At 40.5% G+C, this 22,234-nt stretch overlaps 2 protein-coding genes across 14 annotated transcripts in view; both read left to right on the top strand.

Moving 5' to 3' along the window:
• The first annotated feature begins 4,941 nt into the window (after positions 1-4,941).
• On the top strand, positions 4,942-12,359 carry mal2 (mal, T cell differentiation protein 2). The gene is made up of 4 exons (XM_030103705.1): positions 4,942-5,241; positions 7,985-8,155; positions 10,469-10,669; positions 10,776-12,359. The coding sequence occupies exons 1-4, from the start codon at positions 5,122-5,124 to the stop codon at positions 10,845-10,847; spliced, it is 564 nt and encodes a 187-aa protein (XP_029959565.1). The 5' UTR covers positions 4,942-5,121; the 3' UTR covers positions 10,848-12,359.
• A 2,316-nt stretch (positions 12,360-14,675) lies between these two features.
• Positions 14,676-22,234, top strand: part of LOC115396290 (protein MTSS 1-like) — a 46,815-nt gene continuing 39,256 nt past the window's right edge. For all 13 annotated transcript variants that reach the window (XM_030102086.1, XM_030102090.1, XM_030102081.1 and 10 more), the window contains exons 1-3: positions 14,676-15,239; positions 17,286-17,347; positions 21,834-21,907. In XM_030102086.1, the coding sequence (XP_029957946.1) occupies positions 15,168-15,239; positions 17,286-17,347; positions 21,834-21,907 (208 nt within the window). In that variant the 5' untranslated portion in view covers positions 14,676-15,167. The remainder of the gene's footprint in view (positions 15,240-17,285; positions 17,348-21,833; positions 21,908-22,234) is intronic.

The following is a 22,234-nucleotide window of genomic DNA, read 5'->3' as shown; positions in this document are numbered from 1 at the left end:
CAGCCATGACAGTGAACCAGCAGTTCTTATGGAGTGCGCATGGTTGAGAAAATGTCATTCCTCGAGGACCCAGAGGTGACATTGAAAAAGATTTGTTCACAATCAGATTCAGAAGTCTTTCATGAATTTAATGGTGCAGGAATCATGTCTGTAGGATCATCCATTCAGCCACCGTGATGTTGCGAACATGAGAGAAGTTTTGGATTTGAGTGAGAAAATCTCTCTCCAAAATGCATTGGAGCGGATGGGAGAAAATCCTGCGCTCTCCTCACAGAAATGCAGCTGGAGAGAGAACCGTTTGAGATAGAGACCAAGTGACTCAATTGTACGGGTCACAAGAAAAGTGGCTACGTTTAGAGAGGTAATTGTGTAGATTGAGCTAGAAATGTGGCCAGGGGGACGAGAAAAGAATTATTTTTTTGGTTTAAATCCAGACCCTCCCGCACTCTAAATTCCTTTCTCCCACTCTAGCTTTTCCAATACACACCCATTGTAAACTCCAAAAACGGCTGAAATGCTCTCCATACTTGAAGGCTCACAGTTTGAATTTGGTAAAAGATGTGGACATGAGATAACATACCTAAATAGAGGACAAAAATGCCTACATTTTGCAAGTAAAATGAAGTGTCTATGTCAAAGTATGACAAAGTTGTAAGGGGTCAAAGTTGAAGGAGTTCAAAGGTCCGTTGAAGGGTTTTCCCATTGACTTCAATGTTAAAAATAATTTTAAAAAGTTGAAATATTTCAAAAAGTTGAACAAAGTTGAAAAAAATTAAAAAGGTTGAAGAAAGGGTATAAAAAGTTGAATAGTTTAAAAGTTGAATGGTTAAAATCGGTTAAGATTTGAAGAAGTTATAAGGTTCCAAAGTTTGAAAAAATCTCCATCCGTTAACATGGGGCAAAAAGTTGCACAAAAGTTGAAATATTTCAAAAAGTTGAAAAGATATTAAAAAGTTAGAACATTGCCAGAATGTCCTTAAAAAGCTGCACAATTTGATATCTGAATGGTTCAAATCGGACAAGATTTGAAGGAGTAGAAGCGTGTCAAAAAACGGCAGAAGAAGTCAGAATAATAATAATAATAACTAGAAAAAATTTGCAGTTCCTGAAGAAACTGCAAGTGTGAATGCTGAGCTGAAAATGTTAAACTGTAATGCAGAAAAACTGAATAAGAAAAGGTGAAAACCCCTGAAATAAAGTTGAAAAAGGTTGAAAAAGGTAGAAAGACACTGCAAAAAGTTGAAAAGGGTTAAAAAAAAGTTGAAAAAGGTTGAAAAAGTTTGAAAACACTGCAAAAAGTTGAAAAAGTTTGAAAAAGGTTGAAAACACGGCAAAAAGTTGAAAAAGTTTAAAAAAGGTTGAAAACACTGGAAAAAAACTTGAAAATGTTGAAAAAGGTTGAAAACACTGCAAAAAGTTGAAAAAGTTTGAAAAAGGTTGAAAACACGGCAGAAAGTTGAAAAAGTTTAAAAAAGGTTGAAAACACTGGAAAAAAACTTGAAAATGTTGAAAAAGGTTGAAAACACTGCAAAAAGTTGAAAAAGGTTGAAAAATGTTGAAAACACTGCAAAAAGTCGAAAAGGGTTGAAAAAAGTTGAAAAAGGTTGAAAAAAGTTGAAAAAGGTTGAAAAATTTTGAAAAAGGTTGAAAACACTGCAAAAAGTTAAAAAATGTTGAAAAGGGTTGAAAACACTGCAAAAAGTTGAAAAAGTTTAAAAAAAAGTTGAAAAAGTCTGAAAAAGTTTGAAAACACTGCAAAAAGCTGAAAAATGTTGAAAAAGTTTGAAAACACTGCAACAAGATGAAAAAGTTTGAAAAATGTTGAAAAAACTGCAAAAAGTTGAAAAAGTTTGAAAAAGGTTGAAAACACTGCAAAAAGCTGAAAAAGGTTAAAAAAATGTAAAAACGCTGCAAAAAGTTGAAAAAAGTTGAAAAAGGTTGAAAACACTTCTAATACTTGAAAGAGGTTGAAAACGGTTTAAAAAAGTTGAAAAAGGTTGAAAAATGTAGAAGAAGCAGTGGAGTCAGTGTCAGAGTAACAGAGGATCAATAGAGCTCCAGTCTTAATGGAAAAATCCAGACTAATCAAGCAGCAGTCAGCACAACAGGTGTGTCTGTTGCTATGGAGACCAGCTGCACAGCAGCCATGACAGTGAATCAGCACTTTTTAATGGAGTGCACATGGTTGAAGAAATGGCGTTTCTCAGGGACCGAAAGGCGAAATTGAAAAAGATTTTCACACAGTCAGATTCAGAAGCCTTTCGTGAATTTAATGGTGCAGGAATCATGTCTGTAGGATCATCCATTCAGCCATACCAATTGTGCGAACACGAGTGAAGTTTTGGATTCAGGCGTCTCGAAAATGCATTGGAGCGGATGGGAGAAAATTCTGCACTCTCCTCAAACAAATGCCTCTGGAGAGAGAACCGTTTGAGATAGAGACAAAGTGACTCAATTGTACGGGTCACAAGAAAAATTCCTACGTTTTGAGGGGTTATTGTGCAGATTGAGCCAGAAATGTGGCCGTACGGACGAGAAAATAATTTTTTTTTGGTTAAAATTCAGAGCCTCCCGCACTCTAAATTTGATTCTCCCACTCTAGCTTTTCCAATACACACCCATTGTAAACTCCAAAAGCGACTGAAATTCTCTCTGTACTTCAAGGCCCACAGTTTGAATTTGGTGAAAGATCTTGAGATGATACTACATACCTGAATAAAGGACAAAAATGCCTACGTTTTAAAAGTAAAATGACTTGTCTATGTGAAAGTATGACAAAGTAGTAAGGTTTCAAAGTTGAAGGAGTTGAAAGGTCAGTTGAAGGGTTTTCCCATCCACTTCAATGTTAAAAATAATTTTAAAAAGTTGAAATATTTCAAAAAGTTGAAGAAAGTTTAAAAAGTTTAAAAAGGTTGAAGAAAGGGTTTAAAAAGTTGAATATTTTAAAAGTTGAATGGTTAAAATCGGTTAAGATTTGAAAAAGTTATAAGGTTTCAAAGTTTGAAAAAATCTCCATCCGTTAACATGGGGCAAAAAGTTGCACAAAAGTTGAAATATTTCAAAAAGTTTAAGAGATATCAAAAAGTTAGAACATAGCCGGAAAGTCCTTAAAAAGCTGCACAATTTGATATATGAATGGTTCAAATCGGACAAAATTTGTAGGAGGAGAAGCCTGCCAAAAAACGGCGGAAGAAGTCAGAATAAGTAAGAAGAAGCAGAATAATAAAGCTTAGGAATGTAATAGTGTGAATGCCTTCAGCATTCACACAATAATAATAAAGAAACAGGAAAATAAACGTGTGAATGCCTCAGGCATTCACACAATTACAGGATGCAAACAGGCTGATTTGAGAAGAAAAAAATTGTTTATGCTCCTATCTTTTTACTTTTGATTATGATAATCTTTCATTGCATTTGTGAAGGGAGGCTCATCCTCCAACACATACATATCTGACTTTTATTTCTTTTTCATGGATAAAAGAAATACAAGGACATTCTCAAAACCTCAAAATGAAATCGAGGAAATGATCATAATTCCTCTATAATACCAGCTCATATCACTTTTAAGGTTTGAGCTTCATTTCCATCATTTAAATACAATAATGGCTGCAGCTTTTACACATTGATCCACATTATTTTTAACTAATGACAGCTGGAGGGCACACTAGGTGGTTGATCAGAAAATTCTGCTTCTGTTCCCTATTCGTAATTACAGACCTTTAATTGATTGTTTCCTGTCTTTAAAGGTAAGTGTACTAAAGTTTGAAAGTGTTTCATCTCAACGTCAAACTAAACTGAACTGAGCCCTTTCAGAGGTTAAATCAACATTGGTTCACATAAACCAACCCCTGGCTAATCATTCACCGCAGATTTTCCAGGAGAAACTCAAGATCAACTGCTTTGAGCAACAGAGCAAATATACCTTTAAAATTAATGTTTAAAAAAAGCAGTCCCCCCAAAATGAATATTCACTATTGATGTGTTATTTCTGTATTTGTGCAAAAACAATAAAAATAAATCTGGTTGTAAATCAGCTTTTCTTTTTGCCCCTTACCTTTTAAGCCTTAAATCAATATTTGTTTTCGAGTGTTTCTGCTCTAGCACTGTTTAAGTTCTCAGCCCTGATTTTTTTCTGAACAGTTGTGACTCCAACTCTTGGATGTCCCCTGTGTGATTGACTAGCTGGGATGTCTGCAGGTGTCTGTTAACACACAGCACTCTTACACAGGGAGTCAGTGGTGTTGGATTCACGAAAAGCATACAGTGAACAGAGTAAAATTGACAATGTGGGTGTGGAGATAAAACCAAAGAAATAAAGGCGTTACCAATCCAATGACCTCCTTAGGATACGACTGACTGTGCCAACAGCTTTTCTCATTTAAGATAGGAGAAACAAGAAACACTTAAAGTGGATATTATTTGTTCCACTGCCAAATCCTTAGATAATATATTATATAACAATTGCTTATCTCAAGCAACTTCATTGAAGAGTGCATTTGCTTTATTATATGGTAAGTATTTATTGCTCATTGTAAAAATTTAAAGTTTAAAGGGCTGATAAAGACCTCTTGGTTATTTCATTGTCACTTACATGATCATATATGAATATGTTTAAAATTATGCAAAGTTGATGTTTAACCGTTTGTCTTTTACTCATTTGTTAAAAAAAAAATTCAGTGACAGGATTTATGCATTATTTCCTCTTTATCAGCAAATGCTGAGGACTGACCAGTCTGTTTATTTTGAATCTTTGGAAGAATTGTACAGCATGGCATATCACTTCGAAAAGTTATGAAGTGATACAATACAAATATTGAAAAGCTGGTGAAAGTGAAATGATCTTCTACTTTTCAGGGGTGAAAAAAAAAAAAGAGTTAGTGTTGATTTTTGTTTTGGATGCAGGAGTTCCGTGATGCCCTTGAACGCAGCGCGGGTTTCCAGGGAGTGGCCGCTGCACCTGTCCGACCTGTTTCGGGGACACATGACCCCGCAGGAATTTCTCCCGCTGCTCCCGGCCTTTGTTTGTGGGAGGCTAGAGGGTGAGAGGCAGAGGGAGAGAGAGGGGGAGACAGAGAGAGAAGAAGAAGAAGAAGAAGAGGAAGAAGAGAGGGAGACACAGAGATGTCGGAGCCAGCAGCCGCTAATCCCGCCGCCACTTCGTTCCCGGCGCCGGTCTTGTCCTTGCCTCTGGGACTGGACGTGCTGCGGACGTACTCCGGAGCGCTCGTCTGCTTAGAGATAGTAAGTGTCCATTAATATTATTATTAAAGCTTACACCTGATCATTAAATCCACGTGTGTGTCAGTAATCGGTGAGTCCAGTTGGGTTTGATGAGATGTGTGGTCCTCTGTGTAAACACCCCTCACAGTAAACACACTGAGAGCCTCAGGCTCTCTTTATTGACTTTACCGCCTGTGTTTGAGAGCCAAAGTTAGGGAAATGTCCCCTCAAGCCACGTCTCCGGCACTCTGTGTGAAGATCTGACCAGCACCTGTTAGATCTGCTTTAATATAACTTCACAAAGCGTAGACAACTCCGTGTTACAATGTCACAGTCGATCCTGCAAGGTGACCTCCCTCTGTATACATGCTACTTTACTCATTCACTTACTTCACTGCTTGTTTGCACGTCTGTCTGCTCCTGGAAGCTCATATTTAAGCCAGTGTATGTTTGTTTGTCTGTGGTTTTTCATTTGATGAAATCAGATGCAGGATTGTGTGGAAACTGAAACACAAAGCCTCACAGCTTCACATCTGGTTACAGTGTGACTTCATATTAACTGAAATTTAAATGTAAAGCCATAATTAATATTCCAGATGTGCAGGATGCATGAAGTTAGAGTAGATTCTAATTTTTGAAGTAAAAGACCGCAGCTGTCTTCATCCATCCATCGATCCATCTATACTGCTTAATCTTGTGCAGGGTCGTGGGGCGCTGGAGCAAATCCCAGGTTACAGTGGGTGAGGGTAGTATACTCCCTGGACAGGCCACAGTCCATCACAGGGCAAACAAAGACAGACAGGCAACCACACACACTCACATTCACACCCAGTTTTGGGTTACCAATTAACTTCACATGCATGTGAGACTGTGTAAATCCAAACACGCATGAAGAACATGCAAACTCCACATAGAAATTGGATAGGTTCAGTATTTGAACCCCAAACCTACACTGTGCGAGTCTATACTCCACACAGCACCAATTATAATTTTTTAAGTAAGAATCAAGCTTTGAAAGTGACATTTACCTTTTTTTTTTATTAAAAACGTTGGATATCTGCCATCTAACCCACATTTTGTACTTGCTGTGATGCAAACAGAAGGTGATACCTCTGCTGCAGACTGTAAATGTATTTTTACATTTGATGGTTCATCATTTTTGTCCACATCCTTACAAGCAAATTGCATCCTGGTTATGCCTGTAATTAACTGCAGGACCTGGTTTATAGTCAAAGATGAAAAGATGACTAACAATTTGCTTAAAATAATAAATGAAAATAATAAAAGTACTGTTGTCATAACAATGCTCAGATTAAAATACAAAGCACTCTTAATAAAAGACTACACACAGTACTTATGTTTAACCACAGTTAATAGCAGGGATGCAATTTATTTTTCCTTCATGAAATATCTATGATTAAGAACATGAGTCTTACAAACTGTTGAATAGATATGAAAACGTGTGTTTCTATAAGCACACATTTCTGAGATAAGAATTAAACTTTAAAAAGTATATCAAATTTGTATTTAATATTGTGTTGTGGGAGTACTCAGGAGCAACCTTTCATTTTCAAAAGATCGTCATTAAAACCAACGCATAGCACTTTGCATTCGAATGAAACAGAGAAAACCCAAACAATTCCACATGAGCAAGTAAATGTGAAAGTGGAAAAGGGAAAACATCCTTTTCCCAGAACGAACCAAACTCAGAGGTTTTGGCCTTCTTCTGCCCTCATTAGGGTTAGAGGATAGAAAGAAGGAAAACTAAAGGACGGAGAACCACAAACAAACAAGTCAACATCAGTCAGTAACCCACACAATGGAAGGGTGTAGGAAACACAAACTTCCAGATCTGAATATAAACTTGACCTGGTGGAAAGCTTGGCAAGTGACGAGAGGAAGGAAAGTGATAAGATGAGAGGAAGCGTTTCTGTACCTCGTCTTAAAGCTGCTGGAAGTTTGGTTTTACTGTCATGAACTGAACTGTGTGGCTCCGAGCTGCTTCAGATTTAAATAACGCTTCTGAATTCTGAATAATCTGCATCCAAGACACTTTTTCTCCACTGGCTTCCATGTTCTAGATTGGATTCCAGATTAATCTGTTTGAAACTATGACATGGAGTAGAGCCACAGGTTTCCTTCCTAAATGGAAAAGTGAGGTGACTGAATGTAGATATTGCAGCTATTGCTCACCGCTGACAATCGATAATAATCTGTTGCCATTTCAGCTCAAAATGTTTAGAATTAGGTTTTGAAACACTATTACTGCAAATAATATTTAAAATTGGTGATTTTATTTAAAGTTGTCACCTTTTTTGTAACTGTTGGCTTTCTTCCTGCACTCGTTTTTTTAGTTAAACATAATGTGCATTTTTATAAACATTTTTTGTTATTTTCTTAAGATAAAAAAAAACCAAGAACACTTTTGACAGATTTACAATATACAAATATTAATTTGCATCTCACTGCAGGGAGAACCTCCAGTGGTGGTATTTGCGCTGTATTTATTCTGCTCTTGTCTTGATGGCGTGCTAACAGACGTGGATGTCAGGTAAAACGCTTTGTGGTATATATGAGCATCAGACTCATGCAGACTATTCTATTAGTTATTGTTGAAAACCTTCATATATTCAGACAAAATTAAAGCTTCATTTGGACTCATTGCAGATATTTCCTTAAATCCATCCGAGTGGACCCTTTCTCCGCCAGCGTTGTTTTTGGGAGTCGAGATCTGCATGGACTGATCTGTTTTGTGTGCTGACAGATATTCGGTGGTCTGGTATGGATCCTGGTGGCTTCCTCCAATGTGCCCGTGCCTCTGCTGCAGTGCTGGGTGATGTTCGTCTCTGTCACCGCCTTCTTCCTCTCCTCTGCCTACCTCGCCCTCCTCATCACCGGTCTGGCTGACCGCATCAACACAGATTGGAACTTTTTGGTAAGCTGGAGTGATCGCGACGGTAATTTACCAGGATCGTTCTAACTGCGAAGCAAGCCAGCGATCCACTTCGCCGTCCTCTGCATACCAGCACGGGAATGATTTGTAATTCATTTCAGTGGGAAAATACAAAAAAAACTGCAGCTCAGAAAATGTTGATCTCATCTTTTTTTACTTTAAAACTGCTTTTGAGGATCAAAGAAACTTTTGAAAGACAAGATTCATGAAAAGCACTGAGTTGAATCAGCATCAGTCTCTAAAAGTTTCACAGTAAGTCACCATGATTGCCAGTGAGGGATTTAGTTGATTAGCTGTGTTTGGTGCATGACATGTGTTTCAGCGAGCCTCGTCTCGGTGGTTTTACTCTACATACCAAACAACCACGGCTCTATCAAACCCTGTTCGTGTGTAACATGAGATTACAATAGAATTACAAGTTGAGTGGACTTTCCCTCTAAGGGGGCGGAGCTTTTCTCATGTGTATATTTATATGGGGCAGTTGAAACTCAACTGTCCTAATAAGGCAAGATACTGAACCCGGGTTGCTCCCAATAAGTGTGTGTGAATGACAGTGTGTGTGTGTGTGCAGAGGTGAATGTGCCTGATCACGTCAACCTCAAGCAGAACAATGTGATTTAATAGTTATATCAGTTGAACACATGGCACATGGTTAAGATCAGCACACATTTTCAGGAATGTGTTTCAGGAAAAAAAAAAAGACCAGCGTTTCAGTCGCTACAAAAAGAAACAGAGAGAAGAGAGAGGAACAGTGAAAACGCACTTGTGTAATGTCTTTGTGGCGGCCTGAGCCCTGAGTGGCGTCTGGGCTCTCAGACAGAGCGAGCCTTTCCTCGGGCTCCAGATCCTTGCTCCCAGGAGTAGCCAGGCGTGTGGGGTTGTTTGTTTTCGGCCGAACAATGAATGACATGGATGATGAGCTCACGCTAAAACGCAACAAAGGCCTGCCTGTAGTCCCACCCGGCTCTCCGAGTCGGCAGCACAAACTCTCATTAACCTGCCTTCCTCAGGCTCGCTCGCTCTCTGCATGTCCTTAATCACTTTCTCTCTTTTTTCCCCTCTTTTCTTTCCTATAACTCCTCCCACTCAGTAAAAACTGGATATTTCATTGTGTCTTAAATTCTTTACTGTTGTTTTCCTACATCTTTATGATCTTATGTTGTCCACTTCCTTCAGTTGACAGACTGTGTGGCAGTTTTGAGGATTGAAGAGGGGCCGTGCTTTAACACAGGATTAATGGTTAGCTGTGTGTGTTGTCACGAAGGTGACTATCCGTTAACCTGCAGGCATCACCATGGTGACCTGTGCTGCAAACATGACCACAGATCACTGATCTACCCGCAGACCAATCATACAATCATACAAATGGAAAATGACTTTTCCGTGTATTTAAAAAGCACCTTTCAATTGAATATCTGCTTGTAATAAAAAAAATTAAAAAAAATGCAAAAAAGTTATATTTTCATGTAAATTGTTTATCCCGTGTGTTGCATTTACGTTCACTTGGGTACAGTAGTACAGGGGTTAGTACAAGGAGTTTGCATGTTCTCTTTGTGCATTAATGAGTTTTAATCAGGCACTCTGACCTTTTCCAACAGCCTAAAGACATGACATTGGTGTCTAAACTAGTTGAAGGTGTGTGAAGGAGCATGACTGTATCGCTGTGTGTTAGTCAACCTCTCCTGGATGTACAGCGTCTCGCCTTGTGCCCAAAGTCTGCTTGGAGCGGTGATCCGGCAGTTGGATAAAGAAGGTCCAGACGATGAATGGAAGTGAACTCTGTGTCACATTTTAAACACTAACCTTCTCCAGAGATAGGTGACGTAAATCGTTACCAGGGCCATAAACTTAAAAAAAAAAAAAAATCATTATCAATACTGGTGGAACAAGGTGTGAGCGAACACTCCTTCCACAGGAATTTTACTAAATGAACCTTCTGCTTGTAAATGAAGTTATGAAATAACTTGCATGCATAGATATCTGCAATATTACAGCCGGTGATCAGGTTAATCATACATATCAACTTTGCTCCAACTCAACTGACCTGCAAATATTATCATTAGCTCCCTTTTCTTAGTAGAATAATGGCGACATTCCTGAAAAGCTTGTTTAAAGGAAGATGATTAGCAGCTCTGTGAGCCCCATTATGTCTGACTGAGGGCAATGACACATGTTGGTCCTTCTAATTCACAAACACTCGGTTGGTTTCCAGACTGCGACAGTCTCTCCAGTCATCATATTTAACTGCCTCGACAGTTTCTTGTCTGAAGCTTTCTTTCTCTCTTTCCTTCCCAGGATGTGTTTTACCATTTCATAGCTGTCCTTTTCTACTTCGCCGCCTTCGTGTTGGAGGCAGCGACGACGGCGGCGAACGGAGGCGCGCACATCACTCCGCTGCCAAACAGCACCGACACCGTCCTGTGTGTAACCTACCCCCGAGGCAACATATTCACAGTCCTGACTGGCACGCAGTACAGTATTAATGTAGCAGCCACAGTAAGTAATTTTCACCTTCTCAAGGCAGCTCATTCAATAGCTCAATAACAGTTTCGTGCGTGTTCATACATGAAGACATGAATGTGTTCTCTGCTCCCCTTTCCAGATATTTGCATTCATTGTGACGTTTTGCTACGGCTGCAGTATGGTGATGGGGTTCAGGAGGTGGAGGATGTAACCCGGAAAGCAACGGCTTCGTAACTCCTGCGTGCACTAAGATATCAGCCGCCTCGCTCACTGCTCCCGGGTGGCTTCCTCCGTTCAAGTTCACCAATCAGACGTGTGTTAGTAGCTCCGGACGGAAGCAGTAGCAAACAGTCCCTACTCCGGCAACGCGATAGAAATATGGATGGGAGTCTTTCTTCGCCTTACAAAATATCTGACAAAAATTCTGAAAACAACTGTTTTGTTACTTCTGGAGATGTTTTGAAGGTTTTAAAGTTGTATTTGTGCATTTCATGCTGTGCAGAATGGATTAGCCGCTCTCTTCTGTAAAACTCCCTTTGCTCTGGAACAAAAACGACTCATAAGAGGAAGGGAGCAGATTAGCTTTTTTTTAATTGTATGAAGGTAAATGTCAGTCCTGCAAAGTCTGAAGAAGTAAAAATTTCCTACCATGAGGAGCATTAAAAAATTGCTGCCTTGTGCTGAAATCTCCACGGCAGAACATATTCTAATGACAGGCTCAGTTTGAAAGGTTTCAGAAACAGTGTTGTTCCTCTCTTTCTTCTCTTCTGGTGCTAAGGCCACTGCTCAAAGACGAAACTGATTTTATCTTTGAATTTTCTTACTACACGTGGAATGCTGTTTGTAATATTTTGTAACAGATGTACACTTCTGTATATATATTATATTTGTGTAGTAACAGCGTTGTTTAACCCATTCTGAACAACTCCACTCATGATTAAACTTTAGATCTAATCACTTAACCATGAGTAAAGATGCTCTGATCAGCTACTTTTCAAATATCTTGTATGTGCTGATGGATTGTTTCAGTGTTTTTTTTTTATTTTGTGTATTATTATTGTTTAATCTTTAATATCACTACGTAACAAAATTTCAATTTTTCTCTGTTCCTGGCTTGAAAGTGTTTTTTCCTGGTTGCTTCTGCTAAAAGTAAGAGAAAAAACACTCACTTTGCCCTTTAAACTTTACTTTTAAGACCAGTTCCATGAAGCATGTATGTATATTGGGATGCATCCATTTTTTTGTAAACAATACTTTTAGAAATAAAAGCAAATTTCTGTCATTTATTTGCTTTATTCACCTAATTAATATACCAAAAGCTGTGAAATGTCGATTTTTACCTAAAGAAATGCTATTTCATCACCAAAGACCAAGACAAAACCAAAGTTTAAACATTGTAATGACCACATCTTTGATCGATCCAGGTATAAGTGAGGAAAATGTACTTTCCACCCAGGAACAAAAAGTGTGTTAAATAGTGTATGAGTTGATCTGTAAACGAGTGGCTTGAATCAGTAATTAACCCGCTCTGCTACATAGTTATATTTAATGTTTACCATTTAATTTAATGTTAATTTAAAATAGCTTACAATGAAAGTTTGATATGTTTTTGACAACTGCTGTTGTTGATGTTTGAAATGCATTTCTCAGCAAATTAAAATAATTTTGACAAATTCTGTTTTTGACATTTGGAATGCGTTTATCAACAAATTAAAATCCAACTTTGGAGAAAAATAAAATCTCTGGAGTGTCATTATTACCAGCAATGTTTCCAGTTTGCCACTAGTGGTCGCCAAAGTTCCCGGAACTGAACACAATACAGGTGTAAAGTGATGAGCCAGGTACATATGTGTGTGAATTATTCACAGCTAGACGACTTGGACAAGTATTTAATAACTACACACAATTGAAATGACTCTAGATATCTTATTGTTCCCATCTCATTTACATTTAACACTTCCACCTGCTCCTGCAGCTTCCAATTCATCAGAAGGTATTGATATTGTTTCAGAAACAGTAAAAATGATGGCTAATTATGTTTAGTAGCTTCAACTGTCAATATAGGAATAGGGAAAGCAAAATATTTAGGTATTAACGAATTCTGCAAATCAGATTTGAGACATTTTGGAGCCAACCTGTGCATATTTTCACATTTAGAGTTCTGATATTTTTTCTGGGTTTATGAACAGCATTTCAAGGTTTCTTCTTTGAATGCGGTCTATACATGTTTGTGTTTTGGTTATTGATTCAGCAGTCGTTTGATGTTGTAATTCGGGTTTTGGCCACCAGATGGCCTCAGTTTTCCACACTAGCTTCTGAACTTTGTTGCGTGCGTTTCCCTCAATGACTTGGTGTTTATACACAAACAGCAAAATGTTGTCATCAATAATAAAGATGATGGCGGCAGTTAATAATATTTTGCTGGTGCCACTGCAGCCTAAGCATTTTTTTCAAGTACGCATGTTAAAAAACACATTTACACAACTTTGTTCAAAAGGTAAAACAACATGAGGTTGAAGTTTTCTTACAGTGTGATGACAAAAAACATGATAAATACTGCCACTTTAGTTACTTTTTGCAACGTACATACATGCAACAAACATTCTGCAGCAAACTGTGCATTACATTATTATTCCAAGTAAAATTTTGGTCAATAAATAATGAAAATCAGCACAAAATTACATAAATTATTACAAATTACATCAGTTATCCTGTTTATACATGCCATTGTTTGAAAATGAAGTTCATTTAATGTTTCAAATTTCCTAAATCATTAGTCATTCAGTTTTTATAACATTTTGAAACAGTTATACATTCATTCCCAGTAGATATTTTTAAGCTAGCAGCACTTGTTTAACTTTTCTTTTTACTCCAAAATAAACATATTTTAAGAATAGAAATGATATTCTCGAATGACATATGGTCACTGAGCAATAAAACTGATTTGAGTTGTTGTCAGATGACCTTTATGTTTTTGTTGGTTTGAAATTTTAATAGTCTGTGTTTTGCTATGAACTGTGTTAATTGATCTATTTTTTCGCTCTTTATATTGATGTTCACACACACACACACACACACACACACACACACACACACACACACACACACACACACACACACACACACACACACACACACACACACTAAGGCAATTTCGAGTTGTCTTGAACATTATCCTATGATTTCAATTAAGCAGAGCGGTGGTTAGTGCTCTCCCCCAGAAGTTCTTGGCTCAAATCATTCACTGTGTGGTGTTCTCGTTGTGTGAGCGTTCCCTCCAGGGGTCCAAAAAATATACTATGAGGTTAATTGGTGACCCTTAATTATCCATCGGTGTGTGTGGTTGTTTGCTCTGTGATGCAGCGGTACATAGGAGATAGATGGATGTTCTTTTTCTACTGATGCAGTGCAAAGCAGCATAAATCTGAAATCATCCATCCGTTCATGGTCTGTACTGCTTTACCCAACTTTACACAGGCAATCTTTCTCACATACACACACGTGCACAGTTAAAAGGAAAATTGAGTGAAAACACACCCAGAGATCATGCAAGCTCAGCACAAGACTCAAACCCATGACTGTTTTGCTTTGAGGTGACCTTTCTTTCTTTCTTTCTTTCTTTCTTTCTTTCTTTCTTTCTTTCTTTCTTTCTTTCTTTCTTTCTTTCTTTTTCTTTTTTGTCTTTTTGTTTTAAAGAAATCTTGCTACATAGATAGACAATTATTTTGAATGTTACCCTATAATTTGAATTAAGATGTGTTGTTTTCAGCAGCTGCTCTTTTGGATATTTGAAATGAAATGAAATTATCCCCAAAGTTACTGAATGACTTTGATGTTTTTAATTGTGTTTGTAATCTGCAGATCTCTTTAAAATGCATCGATATGATAGTACTTTAGAGAAATAATGATTTCATGTCTGAAAATGAAATTTCATTTATTTTGAACAGGCTAACCGGAAGCATGTTGATAGTACGCTGACACAGGTCTTATTTTGAAAGCGTTAACCGGAAGCAGGTTCTTATCGAGGGAAAGTGACAGATTATTTTCTGCTCCGGCGTTGTGGAGGCAGAGAGTGGAACCGGGAGCGTCGCTATTCGCCAACCTGTCAGGATACGGAATAACTAAACCCGCCGAGTAATTTGGATTAACGCTGAATCGGTGTGTTTCTGCTGCACTCATGGCTGCGAGCGGAGCGGCTCGGAGGAGAGAGGGGGATTTAAATGTCTCTCCCCCCCGCGGACAGCAGCCTCTCTCGGTCTGAAGTCGTCTCGGTGCAGCGGTGCAGAGAACCGGGCTGCGTTTGTTTACACGTCGCCTCCAAGTTAAATAAACACGAGGAAAGTTGTTTCCCGTCGATTTAGCCGCGCTGTTCACTTCATTTCGCGCCGGTTCTTTGATTTTTCTCTGAGGTTTTTTTTGGGGGGTAGTTTTTGTTTTTTGTCCAGCGGAAGGGGGGTTGGTCGGAGAGCGGAGGTGGAGGACTGAAGACGGCTCACCGAGTCGGGACTGACCGCTGGAGGTGGTCCTGAAAATGGAGGCTGTGATCGAGAAGGAATGCAGCGCGCTTGGAGGACTCTTCCAGACTGTGATCGGAGACATGAAAGTAAGAAAAAAAACCGCTCAAAATATCTAATTTTTATCATCCGATGGCTAGGAGTCAAAAAGTCACCAGATAGAGAAAACCATTCTATTTAAGTATCCATTCATTTTCCATCACATTCTTTACTGAAAGCTCGACACTTGACTTAATATGTTTACCTCCTATTTCGCCTGTTATTTTCCATCCTAATAAAGTTGAAAACTTCTCTTTATCACGATGTTCTAGTTTGATGTGTGTGCAGCAGCCAACTGGGGCAGTCTTCGCCCTCAGATCTGGGCCGTCCCATTTTGATGTTATTTTTGACAGCTTGGCTGATGAGACAATTATCAGATTCCCCAGCTGTTGTCCTTGCTCGAAGGAATGCCGGGGACTGGGCTGTCAGGGTAGGAAGTCACCCTGCGGGGCCTGAGGGCTGTGACATGTGTGGGTCAGATGGCCAGCCTGCAGGTCTGCTGGAGTCGGAGAGGTTTGTTATGAATACTGAGACGTTCAGCTCATCCCCCAGTCCCACCGGCTGCCTCCAGGCCCTCATCCCTCCTGTCTCTTATTGCAGACAGATTAGCAGGTGAACTTGTATTTCAGCCTCATCTGGATCTGCTCTGTCTCAGTTTGTGGAGCGGTTCGTCCTCCAATTTGAAAGTTGGTGGTTGAATTTGCCATCTGTTGAAGTGTCCTTGAGCATCTTGCACGGCAGCCTTGCCATCGGCGTGAGACGCTGAATGTGACTTCCATTTAAGTGAAATCTATTTGCTGCCTTCCCCAGATTTTGCATTTATCTGCTTCAGATTTGCTCTGAAGTCAAGTCTCATCCTGTGGATAATCAGTCACTTTGGCATCCCAGCCAGCAGCGTCACCCAGAAGACAATCTGCTTTCACTTGGAAAGCTTTATGTTGTGAATATGAACGATGTCAGAATAAATCAGAAGGGTGGAACATTTATCCAGCATCCTTCATCAGAATCCTGCTATTTGCTGTGTATCCCCCTGTATGTAGCACAGTGCATTCCTGCTTTACATCCCACTGATCTCTAACATTGATTTCATTGCATTTGAACTTCCTAATCTGTCATGTCATATTGACATTGATGTCTGTTTTGCTTTTCAGTCTATAGCCCCCAGGGGACAAATGAAGTTTATTTATTTTTTTTATATATTCTTGCTCTCATCTTGTAACAAGAGGAATAGAAAATGGTGGAAAGAATGCAGACAAAAGCTCATTAGTCATGGTGCTGTTGGGGAGAAAGATAGACGTGCAGAGTGAGGGAGGTAGGGGATTAAAAGGAACAAAGGTGATGTCAGGAGGACCAGGTGACTGGAGGAGGGAAAGGGAGAGAAACGGAGCGGCTGTATGCTGAGAGGACGGAGTTGGTTGTTGGGTGTAATGTTTGACAGCATAACACGACATTCCTCGGACCCCTGGCGGGAGTAGCACATCAGTGACCAACATGTGCTCACGGTGCAGTCATCATTTCATCCAGAGCCGTCTCTCCGAGCATTCGGCCACTTGTTCTCAGCGACTGAAAGGCTCTTTAACTATTTTCAGCCTGGGACCTGATTGAGGGAAAAAAAACCTAGAGTCCCATTGGGAGCCGGGCTCATTATGCTGTAGTATTAATGCTCTTGTTGTGTAGGGATCTCTCCAAAAGAGGCCTGTGACCCACTTTGCAGCCGAACGTATGCATCGTATGATGGTAATGTCTACTCTTTCAGTTCATTGTGGAGAATTTAAATGCTGTGGTGCTGAATGTAAGCCAGCTGTTTGGGGGTCATTTACAGTATCTGTTATCAGTTTTGTGTGCTTAAAATAATTCTCTCTCCATTGCTCAAATGCTTTGAAACCTACAGATCAAAATGCCGCAGACAAAAAACAACTTTTGTATCATGTGAATTAGAAAGCAAAACCCTCATCAAGTCATTTTGAGCCCTGCAGGTGAGGCGAGGCCTCGGTGGCCTCACGGCTCTGCTGTTATGCAACTGTGGGAATAATGAAATCTTGTCTGATCAGAAGATTGTGTCACTCGTGTTTATGTGTGTTTCTTTCCACCCACAGAGCAGCTACCCTATTTGGGAGGACTTTATCACCAAGGCCGGCAAACTGCAGTCGCAGCTGAGGTGAGGGCATGTTTGCGTGCACGTACACACACAACAGTGAGATTAAGAAAAGCCCAAAATTTAAGGTTTAATCTGTTTGCTAAGTTTGTTTTTGGTTTGTAATTTTGTCACGTTGATCTAGATCAGGAAAGTATTTTTTCTGCATCAACAGAATTGTCTGTTTCACAGGAAAAGAAAAAAACATAGCTACAAATTTAAACATTTAACATGTAAGGAGTTGGATTTGCTGTTCTATACTGGATAAACTCTACTGTGTTCTAAACCTCTGGGCTTAAGTTTGTATTCAGTGAAAGGTTCCACTTACTTTGTATTTAATTGTGACAGTTGATTGTATAATCTAACGCTATTTAACCCCCCAAAATGCCATTGAAACTATTGCATAACATTTTTGATACCTCATGTTGGCAACTTTCTTAAAAGTGTTCTGTTAATTAATCTGCACTTTTGCATTTGATGTCCAAAATTCCATTTCCAAGAAGTTTAAATTGCCACGTGTCCCTTGATTAATGCGTGATGGCAGTCATATAAAAGCCTCTTCTCTCAACAATACTGTCCTGCTGTTATTACATGTCCTTCTCCCCCATTTAGTCCCATTTAAGCCTGATTTAATTTGTCTCTCTGATGATGTAAATTCACGCACCTCCTGCCAAAAATTATCCCAACGCCTGCGCTAACAGCGAATGCCAGTCCCAGCCAGAATCTCTTAGTTGGTTTTAAGTGGCCGCGTGTCAGGAGACGAACAACTGATGACAGCTGAAATAAAGGTTCATTGTCCAGCAAGTAGTGCAAATACGGGATGTCCTGCGGTCTAAATTATTCTTTGATTAACAGTGCATGGCAGCTCTCCGGCCATTTAAGTGTCCACGTGCGCGCAGACAGACTAGCGCTGACAGTCGCATAAAGGTGGAGTGACTAAACGGTAATTCTACTGGGGCCGCTCCGTGTCCCGCTCTGCAATTTCCTCACTATTAATGCTGATTAATGGTGATATGTTATTCAAGTGTCTCCATCATCGAGGGGTTAACTATGTGACCCGGCCATGCCAGAGCTCAGGGGAGTATTTGTAACCTTGCTGCTAATGACTGGATGTTTGGCAGAAGAATGTTTTTGTGTCTGAATGCCAGGTCAGTGACAGACGGAGCAAACTGAGTTTACCTGAGTGGTGAAAAAACAAGCTTAGCGCACAATAGGATTTAGTTAGTGGTATTGCATTGAAGATGTCGTTGAAGAATTTTTTCTCTTTTGTCCCCCAACATCAGGATTAGTCAGTTGATCTTCTGAGATGAACATCATCCATCAGAAATGAGTGCGTTGTGGCGTTTCAAACCATCTTTTGCCCCATTTAAGCTTGGCCCACGCCCTGCCCCGAGCTGCAGCGGTTGCGGCATATGGCCGCCCGTAACGATGCCACTGCTGCTGAAGCGCTAATAAGCATGCTCAGTCTGGGGTTGGTTGCAGTGACCTACAAACACAAACTTCTTTTCTTTTTTTCAGTCTGCTTTAAAAGCCCATCTCCAAAATGGCCCTTTTCAGCAACGACTCAACCCCTCAACCCGTGGACCTCTGTGATCTGTTTTGACACTGAACTACACAGAGCGACACACAGTCGCAGTAATGCATACATGCAGTAAAAGGCAAACACACCCACCTTCCCCTGCTTTTGGCCTGGATAAGTGAGCGGCCAGCAGCGGCAGCGGCAAATGTCTGTGTGTGTAATAATGTCCCGAGGCAGACTAGTCTGTAATTTAGCCCCTTTGCCCCCCCCCCCCCCCCCCCCCCCAAAAGTAACTAGAAAATCAACCAATTACAGTGTTGGAGTTGTTCTGTCATTTTTTTTCTTTCTTTGATACAGAATTTGTGTTTTTGTCCTGCCCATACTGGTTTTAAAGAGCCGTCTTACACACACACACGTGCACGTATATGTACAAAGGGCTGCTTTGAAGGGCCGGGGCAGGGTGGAACAGGGGCGTAGTGATTTCTAATCACAGTCCTCCTTTAACTTGTCAGTGTTTGGTGGGCTCTGGTTGATGCAGCTGTGTCAGAGCGGCGCTCGCGCTCAGCCCTCTATCATTCTGGTTTCAAGTTAATGTGTGTTGAAACACACCACCGCAAAACGTCCAACTCCAGCTTCTGATGCCTTTGAACCCTACTGGAGGGTTATAAAACTCAATTGGGCTCAAGAAGAGGTACTTGACTGTGTGGAGTTGATTTATTGATAAATGCATGGACATATCTAAGGATGTCACATGAGAAAGCAGCGTCAGAAACCACTATTAGATCCATCGTATGAGTGAGGCGTATCGAACACATGGAGATCAACACAACTTCTTTCCGCGATTCAGACTTACTCCAGCTGCATACCGGCTCGTGTTGAACTAAGAATAGATGAGGGAAGCAGCGCTGAATGTATCATTGTCAGAAGAGCGCCCCGCCGTACACCGGCACGCTCTATAGGGAGTTTGGCTTGGCCCGGACCTTGCGGAGTAGATATGTTAAAGTCGTTTGTCTTGACTGGAGAGCAGGGGTGTGTGCAGATTTTAAGACCACTGGTAGCAGTCGGGTCATTGTTGGAGCAACGTGCAGAGCTGAGCTCTCATAGGAGCACTTTTTTTGTTTTTTTTACATTTTTACAGCAACAGAAGTCTTGAGGCTTTTGGCCAGCTGTCAGCTGAAATAAAACCCGGCTTTTCTGCCTGCACAGACAAGACTTCATTTATATGTTAAGAAGAGGAGTTGCCCTATTTACCTGCTGACTGAGCCAGAACATATTGAGACTTTTAGAAGAAGTGTGAAGATCACTTTAACGCCGTTCTCTTGTGAAAGTCAACATAAAAGCAGATGAGCAAGGGAAAATAACTGTTTACAATCACACATGATGCTTAGATCAGACTTTGAACAGTTCATCACAGGAGACTGTTCAGGATTAATGAGGTAAAGCTGACCGAACATGACTCTGCTGCAGAGTGCACGTAAAATGCGACCCGCAGACCAAACGCGTACGTGGTATAAATTAGCGGCGACTGGAGGCGGATATCAGTTGGAGGTTGTTCTGGTGCCCGCGCGCTGAGCTTTAAATAGAAAGGAATCTGCGTGTGCCTGCGCGTATGTTTCTTTTTCCATTTGCAGGAAACACCCTTGGATCTTCTGGTCAGCTCTGCAACAACACAGCAGCTGATAGCCAATGTTACACTAAATTTATGAATTAAAAAAACCCATTAAATAGACAGTCTTTGTAGCTTTACGTCGGGGATTGTTTGTCCGTGTATTTGAGTTGTCTTTTCGGCAAACTGGTTGGAGGGTTGAGTTGCTTTATTTATGTTTTAATCTCACAGTAAACCCACACAATCGCACCAACATGTTAGTATCAGATTTTTTTCAGCATTTCTATATTTCAAATGGAGAAGAAAAAAAAGAAAAGCTACCTGAATGGAAACTCCCAGCTGGAGTTATAAAGGCTTTTTTTGTTGGCCCATAGAGGATAACAAGTGTTTACAAAATCACATACTCATGGTTAGAACAAACAAGTTTTTGTTGCAGGACGTGCTTTGGAAAATTACTCATCAATTGCGTCTCTTTGTGTAACACGCGTGACTGACAGGTCGTCTGGTTTCTCTCGGGCAGATCGGATGTCACATATAGGCACTCGCACACGCCAGCAGCCTTTCATCTCCGTACCTGTGATCATGAAAGATCTGTTGTTTCTGAAGCAGGCCTGTGTTTGCAAGTTAACAAGTCGCCCGCCTCAACAGTCAGCTAGAAGAGCAACTGCGTCGTCAGGAAGCCGGGCAGTCAGGATGCGAGGAAGATGATGTGTGGGTAATCTTTCTATGATGGAGATGAATGAAGGATTTAGCATGTTTCTCGCAGAAGCAGCGCTCCTTGCTGCGCTTTTCCAAACTGTACCAGACGCGTGAGAAGCAGGAAGCAGCGAGCTCTGTGGCCTCCTTTCCCTGGCGGAGCTGAGCAGGGTAGATCCCACATTGGTCCCTCCATTGACCTGTAAGTGTGGCAAACTGGAGCTGCTCTGCTGAGCCGGACAGATTCCAGCGGTCTCCAAGTAATTACATGGACATTCCTCACACAGCGGGGCACGCTCCAGCCTCAACTTAAACACACACTTAACAGTATATACAGTGCATCACCTTCCACAACACACTTCGTCCACATCTTGAGTGGAGAGCAAATACATGTGTGCTGTCCATGTAGGGACCTGGACTACAATTTTTTTTTTTTTTTTTTTTTCCGTCTCTGCTGTCCACTAAAAATAGCTGGAAGTTGATTAGATTATTTAATGAATTTGCTTTCCAACTTCTGTATGAAACTACTGCCGCTGATTGTCTCTCATGAGTTTTTGCCAGCGATTACATGTGTTTTCTGCTTCCTCGATAATTCATCACAGTGGGATTTTCTGCTTTTCTATGGATTTTTTTTTTTTCCCCCTCATTCATTCTGTCTTAGTAATTTCTGTCCTCCTCTCCTCTCACAGGGCGACTGTTGTTGCCGTGGCGGCCTTCCTGGATGCCTTCCAGAAGGTGGCCGACCTGGCCACCAACTCCAGAGGTAATCATAGCCGCACAGATGCAGAACATTGAGCTTAGGAGCAACTTTTAAGTTCTTTTTTCCTAGAAATAAGTCTCGACTCGGATCTGTTTGCGGGCAGCCGTGTGTTGCTGTGTGTGTCTGTATCACTTGCCTCTTGGTGTCCAGTGTTTCATCTCACTGAGGAGTTCTGTGGGCCGTTTGCTTCATCGCATGGGTAGTAAATCTATCAGTATGCTGTTTGAAGCTCCGCTGCTGGTTTTATCCTCCACCTCCACCACCCCCCACCTCTCTGTGTTTTCCTCAGCCTACCCCCCACCTATATGCCCTTCCTCTGCTACATCTGGA

Source organism: Salarias fasciatus, chromosome 11 (genome assembly GCF_902148845.1).
Source record: "Salarias fasciatus chromosome 11, fSalaFa1.1, whole genome shotgun sequence".
In the NCBI taxonomy this organism is placed as follows: Eukaryota; Metazoa; Chordata; class Actinopteri; order Blenniiformes; family Blenniidae; genus Salarias; species Salarias fasciatus.
The sequence above is the reverse complement of the archived record's forward strand: the minus strand, read 5'-3'. Positions and strand labels throughout refer to the sequence as shown.